The following is an 18,954-nucleotide window of genomic DNA, read 5'->3' on the forward strand; positions in this document are numbered from 1 at the left end:
CAAAGTGTTTAATCCAGAAATCTCCAGCTCTCAAAATCTTTTCTTTAAAAGCTATATGGTCATCATTAAGATGAGCATGTTCATATTGTGATAATGCTGCAAGAGGATGAGCCAAACCACTGAGAGAATTCAGAAGTTTTGTTATTCATTGTGATATATGGCACTGTAAACCATAATGCTCAAACTAATGAATTGGTTTAAGAAGGGTAAACTTAAATGAAACAAATTCAAAACTTGAAGTTTGAGTATTTAGAACTTTCTTTTGCTTTTGTGTTCACAAAACTGACACATTTTAAATAATCTGAATTGTTTCATTGTTTTTGAGTTTGGTGAACTTGTTTCTTTTAATTTAGACAAACTTTAATTTAACTGAAGCTGGGCTGGGATTTCTATTTCCCACCATGCTCTGCCATGACACTCGAAAGGGAGAGCAAATGTTCAAATTAAGTGTCATACATATAATGGTTTGTTATGTTAAGTGGGATGTTTAGTAGTGTTTTATGCTTTGCTATGCTAATTTTGAAGAGCTTCTTTCAAAGCATTGTGTTACCAGTTAGCAAGTTACAGATTAGCTAGACCAATTTTCCACAACTAAAAGTTGAGATTACATGATCATTTTAAGTAAAATTAATGAATTAACCTACTCAAATATTTCAAGTTAAGAGCAATTAAAATGTACGAGTACAACATAAAAACATGCCAGTTCTGCTTACTTAAAGTTTGGAAAAAATTACAGTGTGGATGGTTGATTCATCCTGGAATTTTTTACTTTATGTTGCCAAAAATATTTAGATGAATTTTTCTTTAGAAATGTAAAAAAAAAAAAAAAAAGGTTTCTTTAAGTAATTGCATTCATGAATTGCATTTTGAATGTGTTTTTGAATATTAAATCCTGAAAAGATGTGTGTCATTGACCCATTGGACATTTTCGTGACACTGGTATGACCAGTTGAGCTCTCTCAACTGGCATTTTAAGCCTGTCACTCCGAGTCCTGAACTCTCTAATGATAATAACAGCTCTTAGCAAGCACAATAAGAAGGCTTATAGCAGCAGTATAGTGCACTAATACATAGAGAGAGTGTAGCAGTGACAGGTGTGACGCCAACCTCTTGGCCCAAGGCACTGTAATGTAACGTGGGCTTCAGATACATGGACTTTTCAAAGCGGGATTGACTTTCTGGGTTAATCCCTTCACTTTGCACCATTGTCCATCAGGTCAGCTGATATAAATTTGATAAACATTAGAATAGTGAAATATTAAGAGCACTGTCACAGACACACAATTCACAGACTTTATCCCAATGTAATTCCTCATAATATCATGACAGACTGGTAATGTGAACTCCATTTCTTGTCACAACACCATCAGCATCATTGTCCACATCCTCCTCCCGCAGTGGAAGAGTACGTTATTTCTGCGATTATAATACATCAAACCAAACACAACCAACCAATAGGCCACAGTCTAAATATTAAACAATTCAATCTTATAAAGACAATTATAGTTCTCCAAACCCCTAAAAGAAAAAAAAATTATATCTATTTTTTATTTGTACTTATTTATTCTTCTTTTAAAATTATGCCCATTTTTTTAAATAAATAAATGTTATTTTATATATGAACACTTTTTACAATTAATGATGCCCATATTTTTAAGAAGCCTAAATAAATAAATGTTATTTTATATATGAATACTTTTAAAGTTAATGATATAAAACTAACAAACAAACTAATAAATAAATGTAATTTTATTAATGAAAACTTTTACAATTAATTACAGTTAATAATTACAAAATCAATCAATAACAATGATATTTTTTGAATATTCCCCAGGTTATCCTTACAAAGGAATGTGTTATGGTTTCGTTAAATATCTAAATGAGGACATTTGATTTTTGAAATAGCCAACTATAACCTTATATTGACAAATTACAGTGTTTTTAATGCATTACGTTACTTTTGCGACACTCTTTATGGGCTGGCTAGCTTGTTTTGTTTTTTTAATAACAAAACAAAAAAATGGTACCAAAAGTTAAATGTAGCCCATAAGCCTCCGGCTGAAGAAAATGCAAATTCACTTTTGTGTTTGGACAATAGATAGTTTCACCTGAAAATAAAAAGTTTTCTATTTATGAATCATTTAAGGACAGGGTACGCGCTACGCATAGACCTTTGAAATAAAGCTAATTATATTTAATACAGACTCATTCTGAACTGTATTTTTTTGGAGAGAAAAAAACATTATTTTGTTATGCTATAAAGGCCTATTTATGTTTTACATTTGAGGACGTTCCAAAAAGTAGTTAACAGTCAAGTAGCACATTTTGCAACAATTTTCTTCCCCACGAATATTTAAACACCCACACTCACGCACACTCTTCACTCAAGAGGAGCAGCAGATCAGAAGTGTTTCCTTGTCAGTTTAGCACCATTATGGAGGGTGTGGGTTTAGCTGCTGTCAGGTGTGTGTCACTATCACTCATGCTATGAGATTAGCCTTCTAGAAAATGTCAAGTAAAACTATTCAGCGCAGCGGTGAACGAACGCTCACATTACTTGACTTTCGGTCTAGTCTTTTAGTATTGACCGCCACCTAGTGGTTGAAAAACACAGTGACATTGAAGCACCAAACAAAAGTTTTTTTTTTACACACACACACACACACACACACACACACACACACGCACACACGCACGCACGCACGCACACACACACACACACACACACACACAAACGAATATACATAAGTAGGCCTATACTTAAAAAATATACAATATACAGTATTTGCAATACTACGGTCTGATATTGGGTTTGCTTTTAAACATGTCTCCGCCTATTTGACTATTAAAATCCATAAAATGTGACTAGATGCTTCTCAAGAAACCGAACACGGAAAATAGCGATACTTAAACACAAAACTGAGTGTCTCTTTATTGCAATTCCAGGGGGGCAAACTGGACAAGACGGCATCCAATACACTAATATTCAAACCCATTTCAGGGAGAGATGCAGTTCATAAACGATCACGCGTTTCAGAAAAGCACAGTAAAAGAGAATAACCTCCATTAAACCCAACTTCCGCTATTGCTCAGGCCAGAGATAGGCTTTTACAAATACGAAATCTTCACTGTTTTCAACAGGGAATGAAAGTGTAAAAAAAAAAAAAAAAAACACAATCTGTCAAGTTTAAACATGCAGAATCTCATTAAAACAATATTATTTCTCTAATATATACATACATACATGTATATAACCTTTGTTTGGTACCACCTTTGGTATAAGGTTTCATTTGTTAACTATATTAACATGAACACTATGTCTACAGCATTTATTAATCTTAATATATGGTAATTTCAACATTTAATTCTAAAATCCAAAGCTGTATTTGTAACATTTGATTTCCTAATGCACTATATTATGAACAAACGATAAATTGGATTTTTCTAAATGTTAAAGAATAATAAAAGCATATATATATATATATATATATATATACATATATATATATGATACACATAGCACATTGTTAGATCATGTTAGCTAATGCATGAATTAACAAATGAGACCTTATTGTAAGGTATTAGCGTTTTTTATATAATGTAGGTCCCTTGCAGATGTTTTTGAAATATGCAACCACAAAATAACTGGATTTTTGTGTTCGTTTTTAATAAATTCCCTATGCATTTAAATCCATCAAACTGTAACTGTCCTTCAGGCAACACCACATGAAGTACTTAACCCAAAACTGTCACTCTAGAAAATAGTGAAAGTTCATAAACAACACTATGAAAATGTTACTTCTTATCCACTGACAGTTTACTGAAAAATCTAATTCGAAAGACAGTCTCAAACATAGGGCAAAAAAACATCTTGATAAAAATGTGCTGTACACTCTGGCAAACAAGTCTCAACATCAGCTTACAACCACACATCACATTAGCTCTGGAACTGGTGTTGGAAGATGTTATCTGCTTTTCATTAACAGACATTATTGATATTAAATAACTTACAATATCGAAATACATATGAAAATGTAGATTCCATTATACAACAGTCAAAAAACAAAACACGCCCCAAGAAAAAGCCAGTTTCTAAGGATATAACAGAACATGCAATCCTCAAAGGTTTTATCAAAAAATAATAATAATAAAACAATTGCTCTGTAGTCCGATGATCAGAGATACATCTCAATTTCAACTCATGCAGTAACTCAAAATTAGAAAGACAGGGTAATGCTAACAAACACATTGGTGCGAATATTTAATGCACAAAGTATATTGGCATGGACAAATGTGCACAAGGAGTGTGGGGCAAGAAAATTGGTTATTTGGGAAAAAAAAATATAGCAAGTATAAAAATATTATATATTGTATGTCTACAATTATTTGGTCATTTTCAGAAAATTTGTACAAGCAATTCATGAAATTTAAAAGATGGATTTGCTGTTTAATTTAAAGGGTAAAAGATTAAAAACATCCTTTAAAAGAATTTTCCTTAGAGAGACTGATCTGAATTCTTTTCATTTTTTTCATATAAAATTACTATAAATCCAAACACTAAAAGGGAGAATTATTGTGTACCCTCACATCATTAAAAGTCAAGGGGGGAAAAAACACTATAACAAGACTAAAAAAAATAAAAAGACTGAAAAAATTAAATCATACATTACAAATAAAAACAGTGGCACAGTCAAAACAATAGCCGTTATTTATTCTTGTGCCTATGCAGAATATCAGAGACCAGGATGTAGGTTGAACATCCGTCTTCACTCGTCTGTGTTAGTGTGTGCAGTCTGACGGAGGAGTTCAGCAGACGCAGAGGGTTGCTTTGCGGTGCTGTAGTATTGTGATGCTGGGTGTCCGTTTGGGACTCTTGCCGGTGTTGCGTTTGGGTACGGAGCGCTCCCCAGTCCTCCGGCGGGAGCTGCTCGGGGTGAGGGGGCTGCGTCTGGGCCTCTTCCCCACCGGGCTTGACACATCCGCTGAGGACAGGGGCATCTCTGGGGTCCAGTTGCCCTCAAAGGGGCACACAGTCAAGGAAGCTTTGTCCATGAGCTCAATGTAAGTGAGGTTTTCCTCTAACGGGGGTTCTGCGCTGAGACTCACTCCTGATAGACCGTTCCTTCTCTCCAGCGCCGGCAAAGACTCACTGCTGGCTGAGGACAGGTCTGGATCCGGGGTCTGTGGAGGGTCAAACATTTAGTCATTTTGTGTTTTACCCATTTCTGAGCCTAGAATTAGCATTTTATTGTTTACAAATTACACATGTTGGGAAGCTACTTTTAAGGCTACTTTTGCCAAGCTAGTAGTAAAAGTAGCAGGTAACGTCCTTTTAAGAAAGTTGATAGCTCCACAACAAGTTAAAGGAATAGTTCACCCAAAAATGAAAATTCTGTCATCATTTATTCACCCTCAAGTTGTTCCAAACCTGTATGAATTTCTTTCTTTCTGCTGAATACAAAAGAAGATATTTTGAAGAATGTCTGTAACCCAGCAGTTGATGGGCCACATTGACCTCCATAGATATTAATTATAGAAGTCAATGGGGTCCATGTTTGGTTACTGACATTCTTCAAATTATCTTCTTGTGTTCAGCAAAAAAAGAAATTCATACAACAAACTACAATTAATCGATTTATGAGGATTATATATATATTATAATATAACAGATTTTTTTTTTTTTTTACAAAATAACAGAAAAGAAAGAAAAACAGAGCAGCATTTATCTGGCATAAAAACAATAAAGTCTTCAATTAGAGAATAAATCAAATTAAGAGTAATATTGTGAAAATATTATATTATAATATGGTGACCGATTATTACGGTTTTCTAATTTATTCCTGTGATGGAAAAGCTGAATTTTCAGCATCATTACTCCAGTCTTCAGTGTCACATGATCCTTCAGAAATCCTTTTAATGTGATGATTTGGTGCTCAAGAAAACATTTCTTATTATTACCAATATTGGAAACGGCTGCTGGTGTCTGGTTATACATCTTGTTTGCAGCAGGTCATAACAGCAAGTACTAAAGATGCTTGCCATGAAGGAGTTGAATAATTTTGAGACTGCAGAAGTCATTAAAAGTTGCATTTTCAGTTGAATTTGGGGAAACCACTTGAAACATTTGTTGTGTTGAGCTATTTCAATTACTTTTGCTTGATTTGTTATTTGCAAACAGCTGAAAGTCTTAACATTTTGCAAATAAACCTGATTTGCAAAGGGGGTTGAATAATTTTGATTATAACTTTATGTAACATAATATTGCCTTAATTAAAAAATGTTATTAACTGGAATTCTGTCATTCTGACAGACAATACTGGAATGTTTATTGAAATACAATATTTAAACACTGCTAATATGATTAGTAGTGAAAAGGGTAGACAAGTACATTTTAAAGCATCCGTGTGAAAACAAACCCGGAAAGAGACGTGAGGATTTGGGGAGAAAAACAAGAGCTTCTTTGATATATATATCCCATAAATAATTGACTGGAATGCACTAATTAAATTGGGAGAACAGACCACAAATGTGAAGTGCATGTTGTATTTTTTCATACCGTTACAGGGAAATACAAAGGCGAAAAAAGAAACGAATCCAGTCCGAGGACAAGAATGCAGCGACTAAAAAGAGCTCTTGCTATAGAGCTGGTAAGTCCCGCCCCTTCCGAAAACCCCGCTGGACCTCAAAGTTGAAAAAACGTCAATGCAAGTGAATGGGAGAAAATAATTATTTTCTGGTCCCGTTTGAATTGTGCCATGAATGTGAACATATGTTGTCTGTGAATTTTTTATATAATCTTTCGTGTGAAGAATGCTACAATTTAGCGGGTAGACTTTGTGTGAGAGCACTTTGTGGACTACAACTCTTCGCTGCTTTCGACGCGTTTGAAACGTCAACACCACTAGCTCACGGCTCTAGCTCACGGATCCCGCTAGACATGGCTGTGTCTTTGGTGCACTTCACCGCCTTCTTTCAGGGAGAGGAAAAAATCGTTGAGGTTGGCGAAAACCACGGGTAAGTCAACTTTATGGGGTGACGTCACATAGGCGACATGTAGTCTTTCTCGTTATGTCTTTTCCACAACTGCTAGCCGACGAATCATACCATATACTGTCAAACTTGTAACATGAAAGATTATATAAAAAATTCACAGACAACATATGTTCACATTCATGGCACAATTCAAACGGGACCAGAAAATAATTATTTTCTCCCATTCACTTGCATTGACGCTTTTTCAACTTTGAGGTCCAGCGGGGTTTTACGGAGGGGGCGGGACTTACCAGCTCTATAGATATTCTTGTTATACCATATCACAATGTTGTTCTCCTAACGTCTGAAAATAGAACATGAAGGAAATTTTACAGTTAATTTAGTCAAACTGATGGATAAGGATTATTTGTAGCACATTTTTGTTTTTTGTTTTTCAGTCTTTTTCCCCAAACCAGAAGTGCCTCCCATAATCTAAAACACAATAGGCTAGTTAGGAAAAAGGTAGATACAGGGATATTATTCATTGGATATTTAAAGGAGTAGTTCAATTTAAAATGAACATTACCCCATGATTTACTCACCCTCAAGTCATCCTAGGTGTATATGACATTCTTCTTTCAGACGAATACAATCAGAGTTATATAAATAAATGTCCTGGCTCTTCCGAGTGTTATTATGACAGTGAATTGCAACCAACAGGTTGAAGCTCAAAAAAACTGCATCCATCCATCATAAACGAAGTCCGGGGGGTTAATAATGGCCTTCTGATCTGACTTCAGTGTAAAGCGCAACTTATGCGAGTAATGTGACGTACTGCTGATATTTACACTGCGCCATGACGCACTACACTACTTCTGACGTCATACGTTGCCCATTAGACGCAAGTAGACTGCGTATGGCCGGAAGCTAGAATTTTACTTTGTAACGCGTGTTAAAGTCCGCGTGAACCGGAAGTTGCAAACGACTTTTCTCAAGTGTTGTGACGCATTTCCGAGTGAAACGGAATATTGAACAGAGGGCAGGGTTTTACTTTAGCGCTCCTCCTCTCTATCTCTCGCCCATAGCAGAGTAACGGTTTGAGGGGAGTGGTTAAGCGTTTAACCAACCCAAGCCGTCAAGCCTATGTCATCAGAAAAATAACCATTCCAGACCCGGAAGTAACTTTTCAGACTTTGATTAAAGATAACTTCGGCAAACAAATTTTTTCCGTGTATTAACTCGCACGGATTAATTGTTCACCACAAGACTAGTAATATCCGCTAACAAAGTAAATGCCGACTTTAAATATGAATATTTTTCTTACACAAACTCATTGTTTTTCTTCAGAAGGCCTTTATTAACCCACAGGAGCCGTTTGGAGTTCGTTTATGATGGATGGATGCACTTTTTTTTAACTTCAATCTGTTGGTTGCAATCCACTGCCATAATAAAGCTTGGAAGAGCCAGGACATTTATTAATAGAAATGATTGTATTCGTCTGAAAGAAGAATGTCATATTCACCAAAGATGGCTTGAGGGTAAGTAAATCATGATGTAATGTTTTATGTAATGTTTTAAATTGAACTATAACTATGCATGCTCATTTGTCCTAGTTTTTCGTTACCTTTGCAATCATCTAATGCTTAAGGTTAAAGTTAAAATGTGATGCAATACTAATTTAACACTGTTAAATGTATACATCAAGTCTCAAAATTAAAAATATTTTTCCATACTGTACATCATGGTTTGATGCCTAAAATCATGCAGCCTTAGAAACTATTCATTTTTAGTTTTGGTGTTCAATTTATTGAAATAAAATGGTAGAGAATTTTTATATCAGTCATACCATGACAATAATGATCAGTTTATCAGTATTGGCCCAAATTGTAATATTTCTTTTAGGGATTCGCAGATAGTAAAAGTAAAAATAAAAAATAAAAAGAAGTCCCAGAGGAGGTACCAGAAATGGAAAAAGTCTCAAACTGCAAACAAATGGCAACAACCCTAAAAGACAAAATACAAATAAAATGAGTCTAAAGTCTGGTCTTCATCACTACCTTATGACAGGGGAAACGCATCACGGCTGCTCTTTTGCATTCTCTTGTCCTGTTCTGTATTTTTCATTTCCCCTCTATCAAAATCATAACAGCACCAGAAGAGCAAACAGGAAAAACGATCAAAGCGGCCTCCCTAAACCTCAAATCCACTCCACTTAAAAGGATTAAAAACACAAACATCTGTCCACTCTCCAGCTCTCTGAGCCAAAGCAAAACAGCCAAGAGCAGCTGGAGGAGCCGTGCTTCAAACACACTGGGGCCAAACAAACACGGAGACATGGCTTCCATCGGAACTGCTCTGACAATGGAGGCCTCGATCGGGAAAAGCAGGCAGGCCTGATGAGCAGCGTGTTGGAGTCTCTTTTGCTGGGCATGGAGCCAAAGTGTGGCTAACATGAGCAGGAACTCTGTAAAAAGTCTTATCTGAAAACTTCTGATTAGCTGTGAGTCTGGACAGTGTACAGAAATCTCTTGAAGTTCAAGGGTCTCATGAACTCCTGTTTTTGTCTGCTTGAAGTTGCAGACAAGTGTTGTGTAAAAGCACTGGTACTCGAAAATGTACATTTTTTTGCAGCATTAAGCATTATAGCCAATCACAGGTCCTGTGCGTCATCCCAGGCGTCATGCAAGCCAAAATTCTGGGGGGGGCACAATCTGAGATGTTGCAATTGTTTTCTGACGGGTGATATGGATCATGTTAGGAGGGGTCAGGGGGTTTCTCCCTCTGAAATTTTTTTAATTCTGTCTGCTAAACATACCATTTCAATGCAGTTTGGGAGGGACGGAAATACCTTTAACGGAGCTAGCAGCAACCCTCCTCTATCTGAGGACTAAGTTAAAGTATCTAATTTGTAAGTTTATGTAAAAGACAAGTTGATGAAAGAACTGTAAGCTCAAATTCAAAATCTTTTGAAGTCTACTTCATTAAAGCATGTTCACACACACACACACACACACACACACACACACACACACACACACACACACACACACACACACACACACACACACACACACACACACACACACACACACACACACACACACACACACACACACACACACACACACACACACACACACACACACACACACACACACACACACACACACACACACACACACACACACACACACACACACACGATTTTAAAAACAGTACCATTGCAGTTTTTATGTTATGATTTTAAATTGGTATGTGACCTAAGAACGATCTTACATTAAAGGTACATATGAAGGTACATGCTGAGGTCTGACTTTGTGGTTTGAAATTAAGTTATTTTAATATTAATATGTGATGAAGGACTTTGAAAGAAGTTTGACTGATTCCAGTGCTGAATAAGGTTAACACTACCCCGTTTATTTGAAAATGGTTAATATTTGACAGAAATGTAAAAAAGTAATCAAATCAAATGTAATATGTAACATTACTTAAGTAAAATCATTGAAATACTGTAGTTACACTGCTCATTATTATATTTTAAATAAGGAACTTGTAAAGAGTAATTTATGAGCTAACAGAAAAGCTAGTAACTTGTAACTTATAGCTATAACTTATGGCTATAGCTAGCCATTACGTTACACTGACACAACTTAAGTTAATGCTCTGAATTCGCAGCTAATATCAAATCCATAACTTTTTGATCAAGTTAAAATTTCCAGGTCAACCACAAATAATCCCACTACCTTTTAATATCATCCGATAACTAATTCAATGCCGATTTGTTGCTTTGCCCACTTACCACTTCATTGCCAGCTCAACGTGCGAGTTGCTTGAACATACACAGCAAAGATTCTAGAGCGCTATGCGCGTAGCGCTCTAGATTTGATATACACAGACACCATATTAGGAAAAAGAGGCGGGCTGATGCTGACCGATTTATTACACATCCAGAAGAATACATTTGAGTCGTTATAGGCTCTGGTATATTATGGAGCATAATAGGAATAGAGTTGTGACAAAAAAATTATCAGGGAGGAAAAATCTGAGGGGGCACGTGCCCCCTCACTTTGAATGGGCATGACGCCACTGCCTGGTATTAAGATGTTAGCGTCTTATACGGGGTCTAAAAAGTTTGTCCACTTTCAACCACTTCCAGAGGAGTCAAAAACCCATTCGACCGGATTGCTTTCGTCATGTAAACGCTCATGTGGTTGAATTGTTGGCCTCTAGAAATTGGTATTTTGAAGATCGAAATGATCATGCATATGATATGTCGATAGCTGCGCAACATTAGTATTACAAGAATCTTTCATAGTTTCTTCATCAGCTACCAATCCAGCTGCACATGCAAATGAGCACGCTTGAAACAAAAGATCCATAAAATCACCAACAGAGGAATTTTCCCGCTTGGAAATTCCACCCTTCTCATTGGTCGAGCAAACCCGGAGATGTGGGACATTTCTCAGGCTTTATTAGAGACAAATTCACAGTGACTCAGGCGCTCTTCTTCTGGCTTCTACTGCTGCTTCTTCGGGTTGATGTCTGTGGGGATCCCCAACAGGGCCCATGGGCCCCGGGAGGCCGTGACCACAGCCTGCTATGCCTTCACTCTCCCAACAGAGTCAGGCTTTTTAATTTCTTTATCCCAACTCAGAAGTAAACTGCAACTTTACCATCACTGAATGGGCAACCATCAACTCTTCCGACTTCCTCACTCCTTGGTTACCTGCGTGGCCTCTCTGACCCAGTGTTCACGGGACGAACAGGATGAATGATTGTAATATACATTTTTATAATTTATATATCTGCTTTGTAATTGGTTTGTCTAACATTATGTAACCATCCCCCTCTGTAGAACACAAGGCTAAATAAACACTGACAAATACTTCAGCTACGCAGAATATAAGATGGTAAATATGAGTTGTCAATACAATACATGATCTAAGGTATGATTTTACCCCTACAATCAATATATTTAAGACAAAAATGGTAAATGCAAATCCACGTTTCACTGACTGGATTCTAATTGTTTCCAGCGATCCATTTGCTTCTCTTTTCTGTAGGTAGGTATTCAGCAGTCAGTAAAAAAATAACTCTTTTTAAAAAAGTAAAAGTAAAAAACTTTTTTGTTGAAACTATTTGTACAGTCAATCGCACACGCACAGCTCTTCCCCATTTTAGTTTTGTGTTATTCGCGGCATTCACGTTGAACAAACACTGCCACTCAGTCTTTTTGCCACTCAGTGGGTGTAACCTCAGTAACTCCCGCCTACTGACACGTCATTGCATACCCTCCATTGCATGGTGTCAATTTTTTGCGCTACTGGTGGCACCAGGCAGAATAGCAAAAATTTATTTTAAAACACCCTCAGCCTGCCATTGCTTCTCAAAGTGTGGTTTTAAGCATCTTTTACCTTAATGAGTGGTGTGTTGGAGCGGGACCCTATAGCTGGGTCACAGTGCGGGCCCTCCGCTAGGCTGAGAATGACCTCGTCTCTATGCATAGGAAGGTGGGGTTTGCCAGGCTCAGGAAGGGCGATAACTATAACGCTGGTATTGTCTGCACGGAGCATCCGTTGACGCCATCGCATCAATGCATGGCAGCCCAACCGACGTGCAACCGACATCCCGAAGGGTGCCTGTAGGGCGTAAAACACACTCTTAAGGCTCGTTCACACAAATAATTATAACTGTAAAGAGAACTGCATTAGCTCAAGCTCTTTAAAGCAGGACAGATTCTGATTGGCTGTCAATATTTTTACCTTTCATCAACTGGAAAAAATTGTTCTGAATGTCATTCCAACTATATTGTTTATCTGTGCTGTTATTGTTATAGTGTGGACTCGCTCTTCTTTTATATTTAGAACTATATTTTATAGTTATCATCCTTGGTGTGAACGGGCCTTTAGAAATGAACACTAACAGCAGTGAAAAGTTAGAATATTACAACGTGGTTAGAAACTTTTTTTCGTACCACAGCTTCATCATGGCTCTGGCACACAGTCACCGCCTCCTGCGGTGGCACCATGTTCCAAAGGCCGTCACTGCCAACGATGATGTAACGATGTCGTCTTGGGTCAAGGGTCACCACATTGGTGTCAGGCTCGGGAGACACCACAAACTCTCCACTGTAGAAGTCATAACTCCATAGATCACCTGCACGGACACGTTTACAACATTACTTACATAGTCGCATTTGTCAATAAATATATCCTGGAAATTCTAAAAAAAAACCTTCAGGACAAATCTCAAAATTTTGATATTAAGGACCATCAGTTCAAAAAAACAATGTCAATTCCATCTCAGCTAAGTTTAAAGGGATCGTCCATTAAAAAACAAAAATTCTATCATCATTTACTCACCCTCATGTGCCTACCAGTATAGGAGCTTTTGCACCAAGTTGATCTAAGAACTAGTGGTTCCTAGGAACATTTTCATGGTTGCCACAGTAGGAACTCTGAAGTGACGTAAGCCGCGCTTATTGTTGCGACTAATTTTAATGGCGCGACAGACCTTTACTTTGACGGCGCCGAGAACGCCAGCCAGAGCAAACAAACAATGCTCCCATTTTCCGTGTTTATTAGTTTACGATCTGTCTAACAGTCCTGTCTAATACATTATTAGATAGAACTGTTATACATAGAAAGTAGACAGCATATGAAAAGGTATTAGCGTATGCCGTGTGGTTGATGTCCAGTGTTGCTAGCTGAGCAGAAATGCAGAATCATATTTCGCTTGGTCCCCTCAAAAGCCACGTTTCCACCGCGGGAACTTTCCCCAGGAACTAGGGACTTTGGGCTGGTACTCGGTGTTTACACCGCAGGAATCAGGGTCTAAATGAAGTTCCAGGTAAATATTTCCCCCTCCGAAAGTCCCTGCTGGCGAGGTAGTACTTTTTCAAAGTTCAGGAACTTTCGGGGGCGGGACTTGTGCGCTGAACATGCTGATTGGTTGTGTTCACGCCGCATTTTGATTGGATGACTGGATGATTTGGATGGAATTTTTATGCAGTAAGAGTTGTCTGCCTGCAAATATGGAATTTAATTAAAAATTTAAAAACACAGCTGGACCGACGACGAGGTTCAGGCTTTATTAAGCATATTTGTGTAACAGGACATTTTCTGCGCGTTCGTCCCAGCCGTCCGCATCTTCTAATTTTATAGCATTACGAGCTTTCTGAACACGCTTTAGTATCAGTGCTCGTCTCTTTTCTGTCGTTTTGTTAATTACCTCGTTAGTAAACCAATACATCACAAACAACCTCAGCACAGTTTGAATCTCCTCCATACTTATTATAAATGTGGCGCTCAAAACTGATTACTGTGCGTCGCAGACTGGGAGGAGCAGTCGCGCGCAGTTTATAATCTTCCCGGTACTTTAGGCTGCGGTGTAAACGCAGAAAGCAACCGGTCTGGGGCAAAAAAAGTTCCTGGGAAAAAAGTTCCTGGGACAAATTGTTCCGGGTAATTTCGGTGGAAACTCGGCTAAAGTTGCATTGGATTTTCTCCTTAGCGTAAAAGTTAAGAGGCCCATCTATTACCGTTTTCTATGTCCGTAGAGTTAGTTTGTTATAATCTGTGTGTTTACACAGCTTTTTTTTTTTCTTTTCTTTTTTTTGAATGGCGGGGTGCTGGTGTTTCGAGTGTGTTCGGCCAATCAGCGAACACTAAAGTCACGGATAGTTTCTATAGTGCTGGTTTAGACCCTACTCTGAAGTATGAGCTAAATGAGTTCCTCCAAAAGGTGTTCCTAGAACTAAAATTGTTCCTAGTTCCTGCGGTGCGAACACACCAAAATCCGGGTACTTCTGCTGATAGTTCTTAGCCTGACTACGTCAGACTTCCTACTTCCGCCAATTTCATTTCGCTCCTGTAGTTAGTCTGAGATAGTGGCCTATCTTTCAGTTTTCCACCTTCGGACGGCCGGGCCAATCAACGAACAGAGGGCGGGCTGAGAGCCGTGACGTAGACGCTAAGCGCCGAGTTTTACATTGTAGGTTAGAGAAATCGAAAACCGAAACGAGACACGGGATGCAATTCGCTCTGTTATGGTGAACCAGTGCCACCGCTCCCACCACGCGTTGTGCGTAGTGAACCAAGAGCTGAAGGGGGACCAAAAAAATAGCGTTCCGGGAGTCTCCCGCATATTGATAGCGGCTCACTGACGCCCGCGAATTAGTTAAAATCTCCGGAATCTAGAGCGAGCGAGCGCGCCCGCGAGACAGAGACTGTGCTCCAAACCGCGTAGCGCGTGCACGGCAGAGAGGGAGAGAGAGCAAGAGACCGCGCGCGCCTCATGAAGCTTCTCGGGGTAGAGGGAATCATAAAGGAATTATGCTTAGGGCACCAAAATGGCTAGCAGCGGCACTGGCTGTGTTTAAAAGATATAATCCTAAATTTGAGAGTTGGCAACAAATATTTTCTTGTTTCACTCTGTCAAAAATAAGTTTTAGAGGCCGTGATTGTACCGTGGATGCGTAGATTAACTTCGCATAATCTGCAAAAGTCGTTTACAGCCATGTTCACTCCGGTATTTCGCTCGCATCATCATGTGTTTATAGCAGGTTTACAGTGTAAGTTCGATCATAGATTTGAGTTTGATGCATGATGTCTGTCGTTCGATGCGGCTGTACAGGCGCATAACATACGTCCTAACTAAACTTATCTGATTGGCTTACGGGTAACCAATGATTTTAAACTTCAGACAAGCGCCCCCTAGCGAGAGAGAAAACACTTCTCTATTATGCCATTCCAGACTCTGCTACTTCACTTTGCTTCGTAGACAGAGTCTGGTATTACCAGGCTAGATAGTTCTAGGAACTATAAAAAAGGTTCTATGCGAAAGCCCTTTATGTCTTTCTTTCTTCTGTGGGCCACAAAAGAACATATTTGAGGAACGATTCTGTCCATACTTTATTATACAGATTCTTCAAAATATATTTTTGTGTATTCCAAAGTAGTAAGATCATCATACAGGTTTGGCACATCATGAGGCTGAGTAAAAGATGACTATGGTATTTACATTTCTGGGTGATTCATTCTTATGCACACGTTCAGCGATCTGAAGCAACCAAAAAGACATTAATTTCAACAATATTCTTCGGCGGAGTCATGATTGCTTTATATGTAATGAATAGTGAAAAGGCACTAAATTTCACTCTAATGGATTTTTACAGGATTTTTGCAAGTTTACACAATCCTTCTAAACACCATTTAAAGCAATGGCTTTTGAAGTCAGTACAAACCACATATTACTTAATATTTAATATATATCGGAGTGAGAGTGTAATTAAGCGTTTACCCAGAGCTCTGGCAACAGCGAGGAAGGGGATCTGATCGATCGGGGTGCTCCTTCTGACCGGGCCGTTGTGAGTTAGCCTAGGCCTCTTCCACACCACACGGTTCACGCCAGACTTCTTCACCACACTACACACACACGCAAAAAGAGGAAATGACTGCATGAATCCAAGAGATTGATTCTGATGATGACTAGAAAGCATTAAAAATCAAGTTCTCACCTTCCTCCCAGTCCCTCAATTCTCTGCTTCTCTTTCGGGAGCTCGGGCTTGTGGTCTTGTGTGACCTCCACAGCTTTGATGACTTTATCAGAGGGATCTTCCCTCACACCCAGCACGACAGACGAGTCCCCGACATGAGCCACAAACATGCGGTCCCCTCTGATGACCACCACACTGGCTGTAGTGCCCGAGGTACTGGGGAGGCCAGTTAATGTTTTTGGCCATTCAGCTGAAGAACAGACACAGGGTTAAGCACTACTGCATCAAGAGTCAAGACATTGATTGCAAGGACATTTCCTCCACAGCTGAATAAAATCCAGTTCTGCAAGTCAGAATGAGGTACTTTCAAATAATAATGAATTAACATCTCATAATACTTTTATCTTCATTGTTATTTAATTATATTATAGATTACACAAGAATGAAAACAACCGTTTCGCAAAACATGCCATGTTTGCAGTGTTCTTGCAGTTACACGCCTTTGACCAACAGATGTCGCTAGCCTGCCATCACGCGCACCTGGTCTGTGGCTTCGCACATGCGCACATTAAGATATATTTATAAGCGTTTTCATCATTACTACTAATAATCATTACTACTAATAATTACGTATTGCCTGAGGAAGTTCTGTTGACCAAAGCATTGCGTATTAAAACCATTAGCCTAAGTGATTCAGGTTTGAGTGGTGTGCAAGACTTATTATTTGGTTTACGTTGTACGTTACCTTCAGGTGTGCAAGGTAGATATTTCTACATTTTGAAGTCATCATTATTATGAGAGTTTCTCATTATAATGAGATACTAAGTCATTGTTTTGAGAAAGTATTTCCTAATAATGTGAAACTAAAATAAATAAATAAATAAATAAAAACATTATTTTGTCATTATTACGAGAAAGCTTCTCATTATGAGATAAATCATTATTTATGAGAGAGATTATTATTATGAGATAAGTATTTATACAAGAAACCTTGTTTATTACGAAGCATTACACGATATTAAGCCATTATTACTACGAGAAAATGTTCTCTTATTGTAATACGATGTTAATATTAATTTATTAAAATTGTCTTTTTCTACTAAATAAATACTATATCAACTTATGAGAGCATTTCTCATTATTATGGAATACCAAGTACACAGTTATGGGACGGTGTCTCAATATATAACAATAATAATAGGAAGTCATTATTATGAGTAATTTTCTCAATATAATGAGGAGATACTAAATAATTGTGAGAAAGTTTCTAATTATTATGCCTACATAATCATATTTTACTCAGCTGGGGCGGAAACGTCTTCCGTAGTATAATGTATTTGCTTCATCCCTCTAAAAATGTGTAAAGTTTTGCAACAGTTTTCCTGCTTATTAACTCAGACCTGTCAATTTCCGCGCATGCGCACTGCGACCCACCCGTTCGATTACTTATTTTTTTTCGTGTTTTCTGCAGAGTATAATAGCGTGGCGCCCTATTTCAAAAAGTGTATTATTACCCAATCGCAGCCCCAGTATTTATATTCATCTGTCTATTAATAAATTAAACACGTATGTGATTTAAGGGGTTAAAAATTGACTGGAGGTCTTAAATTACGTTACACTAATCACCATAACCTTATAATCGAAGCTAACGTTACTCACAACGTAGTTAAGTTAGACATTTATAAAAAATATCAATACATTTAAAAAAAAAACACTATCGTCAGGACATGTCTTGGGAAATAGTATTAAATGTACTTACGAAGCTTTTTCCACATTGCATGATGACATGCGACGAAGCCCTTACGAATTGCGGCACAAACTTTCCGGTAATCCTTAGACCAAAAGCCCCGCTGCTTCTTGAGGAAATCCCAGAGGTGATCTCGAGCGAACAGCGCGGCTTCTCGCCCTCCGTGGCCGTCAAATACGGCGAAGAACGCGACCGATCTCCTGCTGTCCGCTGCCGCTGGCTGAGTCCCGGGCTCCTCGGTACCGTCGCTCTCCTCGGTCGACAGGGTGTTTCTCCACGTTACCATGACGGGTAAAGGCTTGTTTGTGCAGTCCGGCGGGTCGTTTTCAGAGACGGGCTCTTGGTCCGGCTTTGGATCAGTGTGTCCGGCCTCTCGCAGCTCATCGTCGCTCGGTTCCAGCTCCACGATCACCTCAGTTAAATCCTCCATGTATTTCCTTCCTCCTTGTTCGGAGAAGACGCTCACTCGCAGCGATAGGTCTAAATTCATGGCCTAGCCCTTGCTGATAGTTCAACCTAAAGACTGCACAAACGTGGTTAAAAGATTATGGTTAACCTCAAAAACATTTATTAATCTGAGCTCGTCTTTTGTTTATTTTCTAAGCTGCCAGTCTTCCTTCCTTCACAGACACATAGTAATGCAGGCAGAAGTGTCATTAGCGCCATCTCTTGGACAGGAGGATTGTGTACGATGCAGGGAACCATGGCAAGCCGTTTTAAGATTTAACGTACTGGCATC

General features: G+C 38.5%; 1 protein-coding gene across 1 annotated transcript; it reads right to left on the bottom strand.

Moving 5' to 3' along the window:
• Positions 1–3,645: 3,645 nt before the first annotated feature.
• On the bottom strand, positions 3,646–18,905 carry ppm1db (protein phosphatase, Mg2+/Mn2+ dependent, 1Db). The gene is made up of 6 exons (XM_079607633.1): positions 18,228–18,905; positions 16,490–16,718; positions 16,273–16,397; positions 12,947–13,128; positions 12,387–12,611; positions 3,646–5,181 (listed from the first exon to the last, which is right to left on the bottom strand). Exons 1-6 carry the CDS (start codon positions 18,703–18,705, stop codon positions 4,807–4,809), a joined length of 1,614 nt encoding a protein of 537 aa, XP_079463759.1. The 5' UTR covers positions 18,706–18,905; the 3' UTR covers positions 3,646–4,806.
• Between the last annotated feature and the right edge of the window lie 49 nt (positions 18,906–18,954).

Source organism: Phoxinus phoxinus (assembly GCF_949152265.1).
Source record: "Phoxinus phoxinus genome assembly, chromosome: 3".
In the NCBI taxonomy this organism is placed as follows: Eukaryota; Metazoa; Chordata; class Actinopteri; order Cypriniformes; family Leuciscidae; genus Phoxinus; species Phoxinus phoxinus.

Excerpts from the sequence above, each read along its gene's own strand:
- ppm1db (XM_079607633.1), bottom strand. The coding sequence starts at position 18,705 with ATGAATTTAGACCTATCGCTGCGAGTGAGCGTCTTCTCCGAACAAGGA. Across the intron at positions 16,398-16,489 it reads ATTGAGGGACTGGGAGGAAG|TGTGGTGAAGAAGTCTGGCG; the intron begins GTGAGAACTTGA and ends GTGTGTGTGTAG. Across the intron at positions 12,612-12,946 it reads AGAGCCATGATGAAGCTGTG|GCACCCTTCGGGATGTCGGT; the intron begins GTACGAAAAAAA and ends TACGCCCTACAG.